Below are 19,463 nucleotides of genomic sequence, written 5' to 3'. Positions count from 1 at the left end.
GCCCGGCCGCTCTGGGCGGTGCCGCCTGCCGCGAGGCGGGGGGGGACGGGGACGGGGACGGGCAGAACCCCCTCCCGGGGCGCAGTAGTACGGCCCCAACCGCTTCAGGGGCAATTAGCTTCTTTCTCTTGATTTAAAAAAAAAAAAAAGGCAACAAAACCCCGACAAAACCCACCTGTAGAACTCTTGGCCCAGCATGGCGCGTGGGGAGGAGAAGCTCGGCTGCCCGCGGACGCTCGGTAACCGCGGCAGGCCTGCCTAGGAAAGCCGGCAACCCGCTTCCCTGCAAGGGCGCTGGGTTCCGTCCTTCAGGAACCGGAACGCAGCCACAGCCCGGACTCCGGTGGCGTTTCCCCATCATCTTCCTTTTCAACTCTGGCCATGCCAATTTCCTTGAAAATATTTTTGAAAGCAAAGACTGTGAAAAGGGCGGATGGTGCTGCTTGGGTAGAGCCAGACCCTAGGGCTTGGAAAATGAACTGCGGGCAGACTTCTTCTGCGACGTGTGTGTAAAATAAGCTGCTTCTGTTTCTATATCACATGGCAGTAACCGTACTTCCATATCCTGTAGATGTGTTGCAAGACTAGATGTCTGTACATACTTGAAGAGAGAAAGAGTACTTAAAGCCGTTTAAAACGCCATGCCCAGCGCAAGACAACTTGCTGCTATGGACAATACATGTTTCAGAAGTACCAGCTCAGCTTCAACAGCAGACGTACGACACCTTACACTACCACAGAGCGCACGAAACCCAATGGGCTCGTAAGAGCCCCATCCGTGCCTTTCACTTTCCTCACTATGTCCTTTGTAGCTCTGCCAACCTTCACTCTCAGTGACTCGCAGGGGTGCCTCTCCAAGGTACTGCCTCTTTTCACTAGCTGAGGAAGAGCTCAGAGGAGAGAGCCGTTTAGGGAAGGCCAGATCAAATTTTAGATTTAGGAGCATGGAGAAGACCATGAGTTTTGACAATAAGCTCCAGCATCTGAGCAGGAAAAATGACGTATCTCAGGAGAAAACTACTTAAATTACTCCAAATTTCTATCATGAATGCTTTTGTGCTCCCCTGTCAGAATCACACTGTTTCAGAAGAAGCCAATTCAGCGTGAGCCCTTCTGTGCATTCAGAACAGTCAGCCTTTGAACAGTACCTTAACTACGTGACAAATGGCATCAGGTCATAATTAAAAGCAAAATACACAGGTAACTGATGACTATGACAACAAGAATGGCAAAAAAAGTAGCTCTTCATTCATATACCTAACAGCATCGCTTGAGCACCTTACAAGGATAGGAGATGCAAAGCCAAAAAAGTCAGTGCTTTTGAGAAATGTCGTTTTTCGGGATAACCACAGTACTCACACTGTCAAAGTGCTTTTATTTACTTCTCATAATTGCTAGCGTTAAAGGCTAGAAAATCAAGTCTTTCCTTCCCTGATCTCTCTGCTACTGTGCAGTTCCAAGTATAAGCAATAGTCACATAAACTTCGTTCACCCCATTAATTTAGCTGACCTATACAGCCTGTTAGAACCAGCAAAAGACACTGGCTTCCTGTGCTCTCATCATTTTGCACGCCCACTTAAGATAAGCACTTAACAGTAAATGAAGGGAAAGGCTTAACATACCTGCTTTAAACAGTGGGCACTGTTTGGAGAAGGAACTTGTCCTCATTCTTTTCTTTATGTTAAACGTTATTTACTAGATCCCATTAATAAGAACACACTTAAGAGCAGCTAGAAAGAGGCTGAGTAAGAAGAGAATGCTGCAATTCCTACTTGTGCCATTAACCACAAGTGTGGGCTCTCCTTCAGCCTTAATGTCAGCAAAACTGCTGACAGCACTTTATTTCTGGTGGCATAGGAGGAGTCAGAGACAGCAAAACTTCATTTTCAGAGCTCCACATTCAGTTTGCAGTGCTGACACCTAGAGTTAAGCTTTCTACTTTGTAAAATGAATGGGTTTGATTTGCACCTACACAAAGACAAAATGTACATTTCACGGTGTCATTTAAAAAAAAAAAAAATCAATATTAAAACCATCTCTGCTTTCCATTTTGGAGGCAAACAAATTCTCACTCAACCAATACTTCAGTTTATCCAAATGACACACAAACAAATACCGAGCAGGGAGAAATGCTTTGTTCAATGTTATATAATAACAGCATGACAAAACAACAAAGTGTACATGCAGATATGACGTGCATGACCTCTTTGCCTTTTTTCAAATTTTTTCCACACAATCCCTAGGCAGATTATTTCTGATTATTTCAATCTACGGCCTAACTTCAAACAAAAAACAAAAAAAGCCCCCACTTGCAAGTTTTTCGGATGAGAATTCACACTGCCTTGAATAAGAGGATGAGGTGAGCATAGAATGCCTGAATAATCCCTTAGGAGTTTAATAAAACTCCACTGAGAAATCACTAGAGTTGTTGCTACACTGATGAAAATCCAACTAAAGACAAAACTTTCTATTTGAACAAGACATTGGCTTGTTTCTCTTCAATTTGAAAACATTGGTGCTGGTTTTTGTTGCCAATAAAAAGACAGAAGAAGTGAAAACATCAAAATCATTGCCAATGGTAGTCATTTGTCACTACGCTGTATGAACTCTGTGGATAAAGGGGCTTGTTCAGGCTTATTTGCTGAAGTGCAGCTCAGGAAATGGTGGGCCCTATTATTAAAAAAAAATGAAATAGTGCAAAAGAGCAGAGGAAGAATAGGAGTGTAGACGCTGGCAGATTAGGGCTGTGGGGGAAGCGCAAGGTCAGTACAGAGTCAGTAAGTGAGAGGTCAGAAAAGAACTAGCTCTAGGAGACAGCTGGGGAATGAGAAAGGTTATTTATGGAGAATAAGGTTGAATTTCATTCAGGACTGCAGAATAAGAAAGAAGCCTAGGAAAGAGCTTGGAATGATTATGATCAGCTTGGTCTGTAGGCAAGTGGGTGCTGTGGAAGATCAAAGTATTTAGAGAAGAAATACATAAGCTTAAAATTTTAAAAGGATTGAAAATTACAGTATTCAGCCACTTCTCCATCCATCTCATGGACAAATTACATTGGATCTTGCATTTTTTGACAAAAGACTGAACAGCACACCGACTCCCAGATCTCCTCCGCTGCTCCCCATCTCTGCTATCTCCTCCCAGATTTCCATAAGCAAAAGCACTTCTCCTTGATGTATCAGCAGTATGCATCCATTTCACACAGCTCTTGACCATTTCCCAGTGCACGTTATAGGAGTTTGTGCATGAGCACTGGGACAATTAACTCCTGTTTGGTCGCACAAAAATGCCTATGAAGGCCCAGAGAAAAAGTTTGGTGCCAAAATCCATTTCTGATAATATTTCAGTACCCAAGACACTGACAGGCAGAATTACACAGGAGAAATGATGGGCTGACACCTGCATGAGCAACAAATACCAGTGTGCTTTGAAAAAATGTTTGTTCAGCAATGGCAGAGCAAGCCTGCCTGCAGTCCTGTGAGCACAAGGCAGCAATCTTGATATGAGATTACTCTGTGTGGTTTTAATTGCTTCTCCCCCCAGGTCAGCTGTATGTTCCAACTGTGTCTTTTGGCCTTCTGAAAAGTTAGGCAATCCTGCTGGTCTCTAGGCCAGCGAAGGAGGCAGCGGGGAGGAGGTGGAACTGTGAAAAATGTGCCAGCACACAAACAGCTGAATGGACTCTATGCTGCTAACTACTGACACATGCAAGCTGTGACAGAGCTTGTCGCTCCAGCCCCAGGATACTCCAGAGGAGAAAACAGGGACCATATCCTGCCTTAGCCACAAGTTAATATCAGCATTACACCCCATGTGCAGGCCAGGGTACATCTGCATGTTTGAGTATAAGTGACAGGTACCCTGGAACTGGGCATTTTCAGGTGACACAAGACAAGTGTAAAATTTGTCCTGAGATAGATCATCCCCAGCTCCTGGAATATACAGAAGTAGAATGGGTTTGTTTTCTGCATCACTTTCCTGATGTCCTGAAAAACCCCAAAGCAATCGACAGAAGCGCCGGTCTGAAGGCCTGGCGGGCTGTCTGGCTTGCTGTTGTTGCATAATTGCAATTGCAGAACACAGACAATTGTCTGTACCACTTGGAAATCAGGGCCTTCAAGACAGTCTTAAGTCAGCAACTTTTTCAACCCTAGCACCAAAGACATTCAAGTCTAAAGCTCAGATACTTCACGTATGTACAAGCTTCGTTGTCATAACTGGTGTCAAAATGGCTTTTGCAGCTGTAGTGATCAACAGGATAGACACTATTTCTGGGAGAAAAATGTACCCCCCTTCACTGTACCTCCTTCCCACTTTGATTACCCTCTTTGCTGTCCCACAATGTGGAAGGCTCTTTCCTAGCCCCATCCTATCCTAAGGATTTGTCTCCCGTTCTTGTATGTATTAGTCTCTCCTGCTTCTTCCTACATTTTCCTCAGATCCTTTTGTTTCCTAAGTACCCCTTTTGTCATCTGCCTTCTCTTGCCATTTCCCCCATCAGATCAAAATCCTTCACCCAGCCCCAAAACAATTCTCGCCTCCATGATCTCCCAAAAGCTCCGTCAGCCCCCTTAAAACTCCCACAACAGCCCCCCATTTTTCCTGGTTTCACAATTGTTCATCTGTCCAACACTTCTCAAGTATCCTCCAGCAATATACCTTCTCTACTTTGTTTTTCGTAGGCTCTCCCCAAATCACCCAAGAGCAGCACCTGCACAGGTGCAGAGCGAACGTGACCAGATCTCTCTGTCACCCAACATCAATGACTGGACATGGGGTTTCTGATGCTGCTGGCGCACAGCAGCCTTAGCTGAAGCCTGACTTCAGCGGAGCAAGGCATATGCAGGGAAAAGGGGTGAAAGCACAGTCTCCCTGCATCTCCTCTGCTGCAAAGGAAGCTGACTCTGGATCTGGGGGCTGATGAGACTGACGTCCACAGCACTGCTGATCTCTCTAGGCACTGTGGGTACAGGTCCTTGGACTGATCTGGGGCCAGAGCAGATTACAGAGCCTTTACCACTATCTTAAAGTCTCACAGGTTTTCCTCTCCCTCCCAGTCGTCTCTTCCCAAGTACCCAAGTCCTCACCACCTAGAGGAGACCACCACCTAAGCCTTGTCTTTCCAATCCCTGAGCCCGGGAGCCCTACACAGCCCGGGGAATGCAGCACCCATGGGATGCAGGAGGCTGCACTGTAACACCCAGCTGCTCTGCCAGTGCCAACCCCAGAGCTCAGCGGGAAGGAGGAGTGCTCTGTGAGCTGCTGCTGCCAAAGCAACAGCTCCCACCGTCTGGCCTCGCCTCGAGTCAGCCAAAAATTTGTGGGGAAGGGAGGAACAAAGCACTGTCGTCCCCACCCACTCCCCTATAATTATCCTGTGCTTCCCAAGCAGGATTATCTATCTGGATACACAGTGCCATGCAGCCAGCTGTGACCATAGAGAATTAGTTGTTCCCCTCTTGGAGAATTTTCCCTTCTTTCTTCCTAAGTATTTTTAAGCTAACTTACATTCATTTAGTACACAACCCTTTCAGTTTGTGATTTACTAAACCGAGGATGAGAACCGGTCCTTCTAGAAAACTGATCCTGCTTAGGTGGCATAGTATACCCAATTCTTAGACCCTACAGGCCTTGCTGCCTGTTGTCCCACTGCTTCACTAGGGTATTGGATCCCCCCTCTTAACTAGCCAGCCTCTGGCCCAGCCCAAGAGTGACCCCAGCCTCAGGACCCTTCAGTCTCATAAATTGGTTCCTAATGCCATAACCCCTGTATCACATTGTGGCCTGCCTGGATCCAGTAAGAGAAAGCAAAGGAAAAGAAACAAGCAACCTGGCTCCTCCATCAATAAGTCGGTTTTCTTTGGTCATCAAAGCTAGAAGGACAAGTTCTTAGTCTTTGTCAGCCTACCCCAGCAGCTAAAAGATCAGTCCAGACTAACGAGGGAAGACTCACTCAAGACAGGCTTTTCAAAACCACACTTTCTCTCCCTGACTCTCTCCCCATCTCCCCTCTCCCAGGTCCCCCCTGCCTCCTGACCAGCAGCTGCTTTCTCACTTGCTCCTGGTTAACCAGCAGTGCTAGTGGCCAGTAGCCTTCCTTCCTGGGCCAGCCTCCTTAACCTTTCCCAGGGACAGACGGAATTAGAGTGGCAAAGAGAACAACAAAATACAGAGCTAGAAACTCATCCCTGCGGTATGGCAGCAGCAGGAGCTGAAAAACTCTCTAAAATTCCTCTTTAAGACAGGCTGTACACCTGCAAAATAGACAGCTTTCACGGCAGCTGAATTTATTATTTAAGGAACAGATCCATCGTCCGTGGCCGTACTCAGCAGTAATTTATTATACATTCACAATAGCAAAAAATCCCATGTACTGGCTGTGAGATTTATGTTCCTAGATGACTCAAACATCTGAAAAATTCATGCTACAAACATGTCTGAATATAAGACAGGGAACCAGACCTCATCTGAATACTTGTTATTCTCATGTACATTTCCTTTCCTTGGGCCAAACCAATACCTTTAAATACACTCAAATCATATCCAACTATGTACAATCCTTCCCTGATATTAGGTCTTTTTTCTGTGGAGCAAGGCAGTATCCTTACATATGCAAGAAGCTGAACCCTTAAGCAACCAAGAGAAGCATACCTTACCATCAAACAGATAACCCAGAGATGGTTGTGCAATTTATTACTCTCTCCAAATGTACCCCTTTTTCCAGGAATGCTTCACATCCAGTTCTTACATTGCAATCAGGCTCTGTGAGTAATGTTTCATTCATGATTCATACTATTTTTCCAACTGTATTCTTGTTTCTGTAAGCTCCCATCAGGGAAGTTGCATTCCCTGCCACTTGCCTGCAAGCAGCTCTGCGTGCAGACAGCTGTGAGGAGGAATGTACAAGAATCCGACCTCTGCGGTGCCATGGCACAGTGCTCATAGATCATGAGTCTTGTAAACTCCATTTTACAGCTGTCTGCACATGCAGCTGAGCAGCAGGAAAAGCAACACCACAAGAATTGCAAGAGGAGATGACAATTTGGGGAAGAGATAAGGAGAAACCACACTGAGGGCAGGTGGAGAAACCAGACCATGTAAGTTTTCTGGGGATAGCTATTAAAAAAAAGGGGGGGGGGGGGGGGGAATTCAGGATGTGTCGGGGAGATAAATCTTCCGAGTTTTTGAAATGGGGAAGGCAGCAGTTGCAGGCTCACTCACCAGAGCCCTAACAAACATAAATCTTACCCACATGGGCACCATCCTTCCCAACATGCTTGCCAGGGCTGGCTGTAGCACAGCTATCACGGAAGAATCTGTCATATTAAGCAGAACAGCACTTGGCAGTTTCTGTGAATTATGGTTACAGCCAGCACAGCTGGGTGCTGCAGGGGTTGACAGGCTCTGTAACACAGTCACAATAGCAAGCGCTATGAAAAAAAATTCACCAAAATGGTTCAGGAATGGAGCTGCAAAATAGTTCTAAAACATGTCCTTTAAACTCCTGAGAGACTTTCAAACAGATGGGGCAGGGGGAGGCTGATCTCATGGTGTATATCCACCTTGGCAACACCTCCTGGGTCTGCACTTACTGTGCCCATGTTGGTGGGCTCCTCATGCTCAGTCCAGAGGCTTTTTAATCTCCTCTTACTTGAAATAAGATGTGGTGCTTTGTCTCCCTGATATACCTCCACTCCAGGGCACAGTTCTCTGCTTCCTATACCTTATACCTTTGAAGAAATGAGAGCTCACACTTCCGTGGCCACAGATAACCAAGAGCAGTGCCACTCCTTCCCTTATCTCTCTCATGCCCCAAGTGCTAAACACACCTTTTCACACAGCCCAAATCTGGTTTACATTTCTGGTTTGGGGGAGTTTCAGGGGAAACCAGTACACACATTAGCCTTACAAAGAATTAAAATAACCAAGCCAGAACAATCACTCTTAAATTCACTGCCACAACAAGTATACCAAACTGGACAAAACAAGTAAACATTTGTTCATCTCCTTGCACTCTCAGGCAAGCATCAGAGTAATTTGAGAAGGTCATCCCATACACAAGACATCTCTTTAGACCTGCATGCAGACCGTTTCCCTCTTGGTCAGCCAGTATAAACATCTAAAAATCACATCTTCCTTTTGACAGTCATGGGCATCAAAAGAAATAACCACTTTTTCAGCAAGAGCTCTGAGTCCTGAGAGCTTCAAAATCTGACCTAAAGCAATTATCCTTTTAAAAGGAAACTAAGTTAGTAGCTGTCCATTTCACAGATTCACTTGGGAAAAGCCATGTGGCCTCTTGAGAGAGAGGAGTAAAGTGAGAAGGAAAAAAGGAAGTATGTCTACTACAGAAGATGCTTACTAAAATGCTTGAAATAACCTCACTACAAAAACTTTCTCCAAAGACACCCATGGTTGTTCTCAGCAGGAACAGCAAATCCAAGCAAAATCAGTTTTCCACTGAGGAGAAACACAGGTACTCAAGAAAAATACTACAAGAGGTAACAGTCTAAATTCAGCTTACTCTCAGCGGGTTGAGAGTACAGAGAGACCTGTGCTGCACAGAGGCAGGCAGCAATTGCAGCTGCGTGGCACTCCGCTGTTGCTGGTTACCCAGACGCTTGTTTATGGTTAGCGTGGGCTGTTATTCCCCACTTGCTGCACCTGGAGTTGCCATCTTACTTGCTCACTTTTCAGGCAGTGCCCTGTCTAGCCCATACATCATGCACAGGTGGGCAAACCTTCCTGGGGCCTCTGCCCCCACTCACTCTCCTCCATTCAGGGGGGATCTCTAGGAAGCTCTGGGAGGGGGACATTGGGAAACGCTTGCCCTCTCTTGCAGGTTTCCCCAAAAAACAGCAGCAGGCTAGCCTGAACTCATACCTGCCACTGACTAAGCAAGGGGCCATTCAGCTCTCTACGGAACACCCCTAGGAGATGGAGAGAGAAGAGACATTAACAGGTCTCACACCCACAATTAATTTAGTGTCTAGGCAGGAGCTCAGGCCCAATTTTCCTCCTACCTTGGATCAGCAGCAATGACAGGATGCAGGACTAGGCCTCATTCCCAAACAGTATTTCACTTTTGATTTTTAAAGTGCTTGCTCATTTACCAAAAAAAGCTGGAGGCTTTCTCACTGCTGAAACTATGCATCCAGCTGCGAGGTGTTTCACTGATTATGTAACAGATGATCAAAAAGAAAAACAAATTAAAGAAGAAAAAAGCAATATAGCAAATTCCATCCCTCACAGCCTTTCCATTCAAGTTTTTATTAACATTATAAGCTAAATAACAGGAAAAAGTTAGTATACAAGGGCTGTTTGGAAGCACTGTGCTTGGAGAGAGACTGTAGGTGTACATGTTAAGTGTAACGCATCATGCAGATGCTGCTTTTACAAAACAAACCAGAGAAATGCGAAATTTTCCTGACTGGCAGCACAAGTTGCTGCACATTTAAGAATGGAAAAAAGGCACTATAGCGATAGAGATATCCATCACTGCACGAATTACACTCAGATAGCAATCACCGGCACACAGGTTTAGATAAGAGGGAGCAGATCCTTTGATTGCATATGCTTTGTAAAACACATTGTTGTTTATTCCTTTGCTGGCTAGCTGCGTTGGCTGTTCCTTAACGCGTGGAAGACAGAAATGAAGTATCACCAAAAGGTGACTCTCTGGGACAGAAAGGACCCTGTGAATGGCCGGCCCTGCCCTGCAGCAGGGCCAGGGCTGCCGGGGCACCCAGTGCAGGGTGGGCAGCTACGCCGGGAGGAGATCAGGGCTCCTCATGAGAGCGGCACAATGGCATCACCTCACTGCAGCCCTTAAGAGCTTGTTGATCCAAGCCTCAGTCACAGGCTTTTAGTGTTGGTCAAACAGAAGGAGACACTTTTTCACCACAAGATTGTTTTCCAAGAAAACTCAGACTTTTTCATACCTGCTGATTTCTTATCTCCAATGCAGTGAGGTTAGTACTCAGAATCCCTCTTGAAGGTCTCCTTTGTGGTCACGACACGGCACTTAGGCAAACTGAGATAATTTTAAATCAGATTTGCTTTTCTTTATTTGGCTGTTTATTGGTAGTGTTGCATTCTCATTAGTACAGAGAACTCCATTAGATGAGCCACCTTCACTGTTGCTCACTGCCTTTAGTTTCAGTTCCTTGTACATTAGCACAATGCTGCAACACTCATCTTAACACAGCATTAGCCACATTTTTAAAAGCTTCCTGTTAGTCCTAAAAAAATTGCCCATTAGAGGAAAAGATGGACGTGCTAAATGTCCCAGAATTGTTTAGGACAATCTGCTAGGGATACAGTCTTGGAAATTATACTTCAATGTCATTGCAGGTGATAATGTAGTTTAGCTATTCCTAAGCAACCAGGCTGCCTTTAGATGTTGCTCTTCAGGTGTGTGAACATCATTATGATCTCCAGCCCACAGCAGAAGCATTCTTTGAATTCTCCTTCTTCTCTGTCAAACACTAATCATTTCTGCTTTATATTAGACTTTTGTGGATGCCACTAATTTATATTCAACAGTTGATTACAGCAAGATGCAGTTGGGCTGCACGGCTATACTGCTCCAGTACCAAACAGAATAGATTGCATGCTCTCACAGCGACTCCTGGGGATGCCTGAACACACCAAGCCATCCCAAAGCATGCCAAGTAACTCCTTGCCTCATGTCTCAGAAACATTAGGCTATTAATCAAAAATATTTTGTAAGCACTTTCCCACATGTACCTAAATATTGACCTATATGAGGAGTACATAAACACTCGACAATGAGGGCGGCTGGTTTTCTCCCTTTTTAGGATCTCTACTTTTATCTTGTTGTTGGGGTTTTTTTTAACTTTTCTCACCATTTTGCCACATGACATTTTTTATTATCTTAATATAGTGACCTATTGATAACATCAACACATTAAGAATTACAATTATACTTTCCCATCTGAGGCATTTATCTGATGCTGCTATTTGAGCTGCCTTAATTAGGGAAGATTGAGCCCACATTTATCCCAGCATAGCATTTTATGTTAGATCCTTGTATTGGCACAGGGTTGTGCTGGCAGCGCCTGGGCTCTCCCGGGCTGCCCGGAGGCTCTGGGGACAAAGTATATCAACCTTTCCAATTGGATTTTCTGAATTTGCTGTGCCTGCTCCCACGCAATGAACTTAACAGACAAAGAGCTGAAGCAGAGATGAAGACTGTGAAAATTTTAAGAGGAAGAGAAAGTAAATTAAGCAGGGACCTTGCTAGACACAGACTGATGCAGGAATAAAAACTCTTTGTAGTGCTGTAGATTTCAGACAAAACCTAAATACTCAGACCGGCTTCCTGTCAGAGTATAAACTGCACGTACTTTGGCCATTTTCTCATCAGTTTAAAGCCAGCATCATATTTGTTACAATGACAGCATATTTACTAATGAAAGCACTCTGAAAGACGTTTTGGGAACAGAAACAGAATTTTATCAGACTGAATTCACATTGCACAAGCACTGGCCTTTAAATACAGTTGTCTGTGCCCCCTGCATTATTGAAATAAATCTGAGGTAGCTCCCATACTACAGCCTTAAAAAAAGGCAGGAATTACCCAGCTCATCCTCTGCTGCAGGAGAATGTGAACTTCTGACAACAAGTTTACTTTTGTTGCTCTGCCAAGTGCTAGGCCCAGAACTTGGGAGGATTAATAACAGGAACAGGCTGGAGACACGTGATTTAGCTAGCCTTGTTTGCAGTTCGGCTCTTCAGCAAGGTACAGCCTGACCTTAGGTGACTGTGGCTAAAAGGAACAATTATGGAGCTCAGCAGTGGAAAAAAAAAGTAAAACAAAAACAGACAGACGGGAGCCATATAACTAAAAGAATTTAAAGTGTTCAGCTAAATTATGCACATTAGAATACACTACATCCAAGCTTTGTTAACCACTTCAGTGAAAAAAGAACTCCAGAAGAGATTACAGAAACTTTGGATTTCTTCTTGAACAGTTGCTATACTGCTTTCTTTTATCTCTTGAGCAGCAAATAAAAGTAAACTTTCATTTATCTAAAGTTATATGGCCTTATCACAGTGGATATCATAGTGGAACACATCATAAATGTTGGTTGATTTATGATTCTAATTCCTTACAGATGGGAAAACATAAATTGAGCGTCTTGCCTTAAGTCACCTAGGAAGTATTTGTCATTGCCTGGAATAAAGGCTGTAATCTGACCCCCTTCACCACAGCATTCACCTTTTGAAACTTCAGTGGTTTCTGGGAAAACATATATTTAAGATAGTTAATACAGCCAAGTAAAATTCTGTATTTTTAAGTACTTCTAACATAACCTACGATTTTGCAGTAAAGCTCTGCCTCTCCTAGAGTTAGCACATCTTGGTCAGCACCAGCAAAAAACTGCTTGGTGTCAACCACAGGCTTGAACTGTCCAATGATCACCTAAAAGGCTTTAAGCAGAACAACCTTCTGACACTTATTTAAGATTGCACTTCTCTGAAGGCCAATATATCATGAAAACACTAGTAACAGTCAATGAAGTGAGATGGGATTTAGTGCAGCAGGTGTGCCCCTAGAAAGGAATGCCTCCCAGCTTTCTTACAAATGGGAACCACTGCAGAAAAAGGAGCTGCTACACTGGGGAGACATGTACAGTGAGTTTACTCAGTTTCTGACTTGTATGTGGGGAATAACAGGACACTTGAGGAAGCTCAGAAACCCACAGAGAACCTCTCACAGCTGTACAAGGAAACATTTCTCATCTCCATCTATTTTTTTAACTCCGCTGGTTTAAAAGACTTCCTAATTCTTGTTGGAGCGTGGAACTGTTGGCATTTTCTGCATAACAGCTGGATTCCCGTTCAAGAAGGACTTTGAGAGCAGGATTTCTGGCAAGATGAGCGGCAGGCACAGGGGTGTGTTGGTGTGCTCTCTCCCAGCCAGCTTACGGCTCTCTGCAGCCAAACCGCCTGGAGCACTTGGGTGCTGGTACCCAGACAAGGAGCTCTAGGATTAGAAGCAGCTCCCCTGAAGCCATTGGAGATGATTTTGGTCCCTATGTGAAGCCATTGGAGATGATTTTGGTCCCTATGTGATGTCTTTCAAATGTTCTTTGTGGGCACAGAAAAACACCAGAGGCATGTCTTAGGGATATAGTCATCAAAACGCAGGCATCTTGGGACACTCGTGAATGCCCGCTGCAAGCCACAGAACATAGGCCTGCCGCCTGCTGATCTGCTTTGGAGAAAATTGCTAGGGTTGAGGGAATTTATTTTGTTCTGTACTTCAAGGGCCTCCTGTGGCCAGACAGACGGGACGGATGCAGCTGGAGCAGTCCCTCCCCTTCCTGGTGCAGAGTGGAGCTGGGAGGGCCGAGCGTGGCTTTCCAGCGTCCTGGGATGGCTTGCTGCACTGCCCTGGACGCGGCGTTCAGGGGGACAATCCCCAACCCTTCCACATCCCGGCCAGCCAGCCAGGGAACTGGTGGGTGGCACCCACAGCCATCAAGCTCCCTTAATTCTTCCCACTTAAAGCAGCTGGTTAGTCCTCTTTTAAAGTGTGTTTCCAGAGTATCGAGTTGTATGAGTTTAAAATCGGGCTTAGCTAGCCAGGGTGGATGGACCCCGGCAAAGAGCTTTTAAGCATCCTCTGTGTGCACACCTGGTATTTTAGGGGAACATGTTAGGACATGACAATAGCTCCTTGCACTAGTACAACAGGTTACTGACTGCAGTTCTCTACAAAGACAATAGATTCGTGTAACCACAAAATTTAACACTTTTCTAAAAAGATTTAGTGTTACCTACAAAGACAGGACAATGCTGTGTATTAGCTGGGGCTGGGAACCCGATTTCACTGGTGCATGGCTGCCTCCTCACGTAACGGGCTGCGGTGAGGTCAGCTCATCCTCTCGGATATCCATGCCGTCTGTCAGACAAGCGAGTACTGTGACCTGATCCAGCCTATCAAGTCCCGATGCCAAACAGGAGATACAAGGCAAAGGGCTTCCATATAAGGGGAGAAAGGAGGCAGAAGAGTTTAGAAGAAAAAGAAGGATCAGAAGGAAAATTTTGTAGTGCGATTCAACTCTCATCAACACAGCCTGCACGGTGCCGCCTTTGGCCCATTATCCCATAGTATAAGAACAAAGCTAGATCCAAAAAGCCAATTAAAAGGAAACCATACTATCTGGACAGGACATCTCTTCTTACGATTAACCTTTGGAAACCAGAATAATTTATCATCGAAGTAAAAAGTACAGTGAAACCCCAAAAGCATTCACGTGAACCAGGAGTAGTCTCTGGCAGATGTGCTGGCTACAGGAAAACATTCAAGCTACGTACAGTAGATGATCAGTGTCTGGACATATTATTGTTTTTTTAAATATATGTTGTACCTTAAACAAAAAGGAAAATCCTATGAGATGATGCTTGAATTCCCATTGGAGTTTGCCCTGAGACAGCTCTGTGAACCACCCAATGAAGGAATCACCACAGTTAGTCCAGTTTTAGGGAGTTCATTAATAAATTGGAGCAAGCAAGGTTATGGAACAGAATAGTCTACGAGCTTGGGATCTCTTCATAGAAAACACGAGCTCTTTTTAACTGTAAATAGTGTGATGCTTGTCTGAGCAGTGGCTTACTGCAGAGCACTGTCTCATTAGCTCACCTCTGAGCATAACAGGTAGTTGTCACTTGCATGGAAATGAAAACAGAAGTTAATGAACTAATTAATTCACTCAGTGTTTAAAAATCCCTCTCCTATCCTCCTCTGCCCATGACTCCTAAGTAAAATATGTAGAAAGGGGTCTGATTCCCTTGCGTCTCAGACTTTGAGTATATACACAGTGCTCCCTCTTCATATGGTTATCTTTGATGTAAAGCCACTGTGTGCTGGCTACTAACTCTACCTAAATCCATTATAGGCACCCTTTGTATAATATGCACCTTGCTTTAGCGTGCAAAACATTTGGTTCCCAAAAACACGATAGGATGGCTAGAGTAACCACTAACCAGACATACTGGAATGCCTGAAAGTGTCCAAGATTAGTCATTTGGCAGCAATCCTGGGGAGATGTAGCTTTACGTATCCCACTCTGGACAGAAAGGTTTAGTGCTTGGGGCTTTCTGGCAGGCCTGAACCCAACTCCTTCCCTTGCAGCATGCAGTGTAGCTTAGATCAGCCATGACTACAACAGCTAGAGCTGGGAGGCAATTGCCATGAAAACCTGGATCATTCACTTTGTCAAATCTGTGTCCAGCATACTATTTTCTTCACGAAAAGAAGAAACCCCCCCAAACCCCGAACCCTTTCCTATGCTTGGCCTTGATATTTTTTTTTTTCTGGATAATTTCAGCTTCTGTGTTTGTCAGCTGGAAAGAAAATGCATGTGTCGTATACACATCGATCAGAAATCTGGTGGGTGTTTGTATATTATACAACAGATCAAAGGTTGGAGAAATTTCATTCTAATTTGAGGGCAACAAACCAAGGTTACTGAAGACCAGCATGCATGCTCATCAGCTATACAAATCAAGGCAAATGCAAGATGGCATTTAGGTGCTGCAGAGCTGGCAGGACTGGTAAGCAGCAACACTTCTTTGGTCACTGAAGCTCGATGCAGGACTTGCACAGACATATCTCATAAGAAGGGCTGGCACCTGCACCTCACTGCACTTTTAACAAGGGATCCAGTTCACCTACACGTAAAGTAATGTAACCAATTTCTTATGCCACCTCCACACCAGGCACGAATGCACAGCGCAGAGCCTGTGCCATCACTTTGGGCAAGCCAGCACATCCAAACCGGCAGCCGAGCGCTGCACAGAGATGGCTCAGGAATAACCCACAAGCAGCACAGCTGGAGCAGTGTGGCCTGGCTCCTAGGGTTGGTGTGCCTGACTCTCAAAAGGACTGGTTTGCTTGAGCTTAGTGCTGAGCTGAGACAGAATTAGTCCCACCGGTTCAGGAGCTGCCACGTTCACCATGAGACCACAGACCTGAGCATCATGCTGTTGTGTGGGGCTGCCATGGCCCCAGCATTTCTGCTCAGAGCTGCAGAAAATAAACCGGTTAAAACATGCAGAAACTGGCAGCTGTCTTTGTGTTTTTCACGTATTAAACTGCAGAACTGGCGCCAAGTGCTCCCGCACTCAGGACTGCACAGATGATATTGCTCCTTCAATGTATGACATTCATGTAGCATTCCAACAACGAAAGAAACCAGCACAACTGAATGGATGAATGGAAAAACGAATTGCTTCAAGCTGATTTAAAGGAGATATTTAGTCATGCGTGGGAAGGAAAAAAGAGAATAGGTGACCAAAATAGAATAAAGCAATTGGAAACAGCTGATGTTTGATGAAAAGAAAGATATTTTCTGGGGTGAGAAATTTAAAAGCCTTGAGTATTTTGAAAGGGCAAATTATGCGTGACTTTTTAATCCTTTAAATGGTGCCAGGTTATCCAGAATCTACTCCAGAAAGATTTCCAAAACAGTTTATTCTAGAACTAAGCCAAAACCTTCAGCCAACTCTGGAAAATCTTATGTAAAGTCAGACTAACATTTTGTGAGCTCATATCAATGTTGGAAAATTGCTCCAGCTGAAAGCATGAAGGAATGGATTTGCAAAGGAACCCCTGAGTTTTAGCCTGGCTTTGTGATTTACAATAAGAAAAGGCAGAAAAGGAAACTAAAATCCTTGATAGAAGAAAATAAAAAAATAGAAGGGCTGAGTTGCATTTTCTGACAGAGCCATTATTGTCTTTCCATTTCACAAAGAGTGGACAAGTTTAATGCTGTACTGGAAGCAAGCATGGGGGTTTCCTTTACCTGAGCTTTCCATTAGTGTACTTAGCATATAGACATGGAAGACAGTCCCTCAGTCCTGCCCACAGCACCTGGACTACAAAAGTGACAAAACCAATTTTATTACTCCAGCCAGTGTCCAAATCACACCAATTGCCATTAAAAATCTCTGCCAAAATGGCAGCTCAGACAGGGCGGCCACCCCCAACTAGTAGGAACTCAGGTGTCAAATCCCACAGGGCACATGGGTGACACTGTTATGGGCACCAATAAATTACTTTCCCAATGCAACCTTTTTTTTAGGCTTTGTGTAAACTTTTGGGCATGTCCAGGTCTGAGGCATCTTAGTCATTCACGTTTCTGGGGCATCAGCTGCTCTTTATGCTCTTTATCAGTCGTGTCCCCCCCCCCCCTTTTTTTTTTCCCTGTCTCTTTTCTTTTTTTAAACCTGGCAAAAACAGTTAGTGGATAAATGACAGATACTACTTTGTCCTTTTAGTAAATCATTGCCAGACATGGATCAGCATTTTGAAATGTATGGACATAGGTAGGAAGCCAACCAGACAGTATATTACTACTTTTCATAACCAGTACTGATGTTTTGCTTCCATGAATGTCCACGTCTTTTTAAGTCACAAGTAAGAAGTGTGCTGTAATAAGCAAATATAAAGTCAGACACTTGTGGCTATATAAAGCTATATGGAAGAAGAAAAGAGGACCTATGTGAAATCCATGACATCTGGGAAACACTGTGTATATGGAGTCCAAAGACAGTGTACATTGCCAGCCTGGCAGAGAGGACATAAATATCCCAAATAGAAGTCTAAGAAAATAGAAAATCAGTAAGTATTAAGTTGACCCCCAAAATACAATTTGTGGGGGACCAGATCAATTTGGAAATTCAAGCCAAATTTGGGAAATTATTGTGAACACAGACAAAACCTCAAAACATAAATGTATAGAATATTCAAATATGCTTTCAGCAGAGGGGTTGGACTAGATGATCTCCAGAGCTCCCTTCCAACCTCAACTATTCTATGATTCTGTGAAATGTTTTGCTTTGGTATTTTCTAAATGAAATGGTTTGGGTTTGATTTTTTCTTTTCCAAAATGAAAGGGGACAAAAATAAACAGCTTATAAAGCAATGCCAGGCATTCTGTTTGGAACTGAATAAAAACATTTTGCAAAATTTCATTATTTTCCTCCTAAACCCCCTCAATTTTTTCCAGAGGAACCTCTGCTTTTAGTTTCATTACACCTATGTTTATTTTTCAAATTTGAGGGGGACGAGTCAGAGAGCAAACCAAAAAACTCACCATTCATCCAGCTCTGCTCCCAAGCCCTATTTTCTTATTCACAGGGGAAAAACTGCAAAGATGATAAACCCTTTCAGATGTACCCCAGTTTCTTCAGGGCTGAAGGTGCAGAGCAGGCGTCTCTGCAGCCAACAACAACAAACACTAACGCCAACTCTGTGCGTTTCCATGACCATGGTGCCCCAGAGACCTCCTCTTTCATCCACACGCTCCTCCCCTCCAAAACCACCTCGTCACTGTCTCTCTGAGGTTGGGGAAGGAGGGACAGTTCAGATACACCCATTTCCCAATAGATTTTGTTCCAAGGGGGAGGAAGAAGGAAGGAAGAAAAAAAATAAAAAAGTGTTTCTACTTTTTCATTCTTTCCCCACCTTTCTTGTTTCCTCTGGTCTATTTACCCATCCTGTGTGGTTACTGTTGGAAGAGAAACTATGTGGTTAGAGAGCAGAGGGAAGCAGCACAGGGAGCACCGTTGCACAACCAGCAGCTACCAGGATCAAGCTAGCGTCCCCGGGGCTGTACGGGCAAAGCAGAGCAATATTTTCCTATAAACACTAAAAACACTTCCAGTTAAGCTTGTGCTTGGGCTGGCGTGGGAGTACATGACACTGGCAGATCACCTACACCAGAGACCAACTCGAGTCCATTTGGGGTGGATGACAGCTTCGGCCAACCGCACACTCGTGGCCAGCACGGCAAAAGGTGCTGCAGATGTTGGTGGGACTGACAGGAGGTTGGAGGGGCACCCCAGGAACATCCCGAGGGCAGAGGGAAGCAGCGTCCGAGCGCCTGCAGGCTTCGTGGCGGCCAGGCATCCTCTCCATGCCAGTGCCTATCTATGTCCCAGGCACGTTCACTAGCACACAGCTCCCCTAATTGTGCCTGGGACCCCGGCGGGGTGACCCCGCAATGCACAGTAGACCTGCTCCACTGTGAAAACAGCTCTTGCCAAGGTAGGCAGGGCCCAGGGGACCATTTACCTGTCTTAATACTAAGGGTCTTGGAGTTACCAGCTGAACCTCTGGCTCCTCTTAGTATTTCAGTCTCTGATAGAGCTGGTCAGAATGTTTCCATCCAGCAAACTTCTTCTGGAGAAAAATTATTATTATTAAGGCTTCTATTACTCTTATTAAGAAAATGCCCATCCTGTCAATTAAAAAAAAAGTAAATTTCAAAATCCCAAATTCTTTTTTGTTTTTCATTGGTTGTTGCAGGTTTTGTTTTCCTCTTAACTCCATCATCCCACTCTCCTCACCTTCTCTTGGCTACTGTCAGGAACGAAAAGGAAAAGCAAGTGTGCAGAGGGGGCAACAGAGCCCACAAAGTCGCCT

The 19,463-nt window shown here is 44.6% G+C and overlaps 1 protein-coding gene across 2 annotated transcripts in view; it reads right to left on the bottom strand.

Moving 5' to 3' along the window:
* Positions 1–19,463, bottom strand: part of PDE8A (phosphodiesterase 8A) — a 159,694-nt gene that overhangs the window by 130,997 nt on the left and 9,234 nt on the right. Inside the window, exon 1 of one of the 2 annotated variants that reach the window (XM_049812541.1) lies at positions 18,133–18,151. The exons of the other annotated variant lie outside the window; for it this stretch is intronic. Coding sequence (XP_049668498.1) covers positions 18,133–18,135 — 3 coding nt within the window. The 5' untranslated portion in view covers positions 18,136–18,151. Of the gene's footprint in view, positions 1–18,132; positions 18,152–19,463 lie in introns of those variants that run through there. 2 annotated transcript variants of the gene reach the window in all.

This window comes from Accipiter gentilis, chromosome 10, assembly GCF_929443795.1.
Source record: "Accipiter gentilis chromosome 10, bAccGen1.1, whole genome shotgun sequence".
NCBI classification, from domain to species: domain Eukaryota; kingdom Metazoa; phylum Chordata; class Aves; order Accipitriformes; family Accipitridae; genus Astur; species Astur gentilis.
Note: the sequence above shows the minus strand (reverse complement) of the source record. Positions and strands in the feature narration are given on the sequence as shown.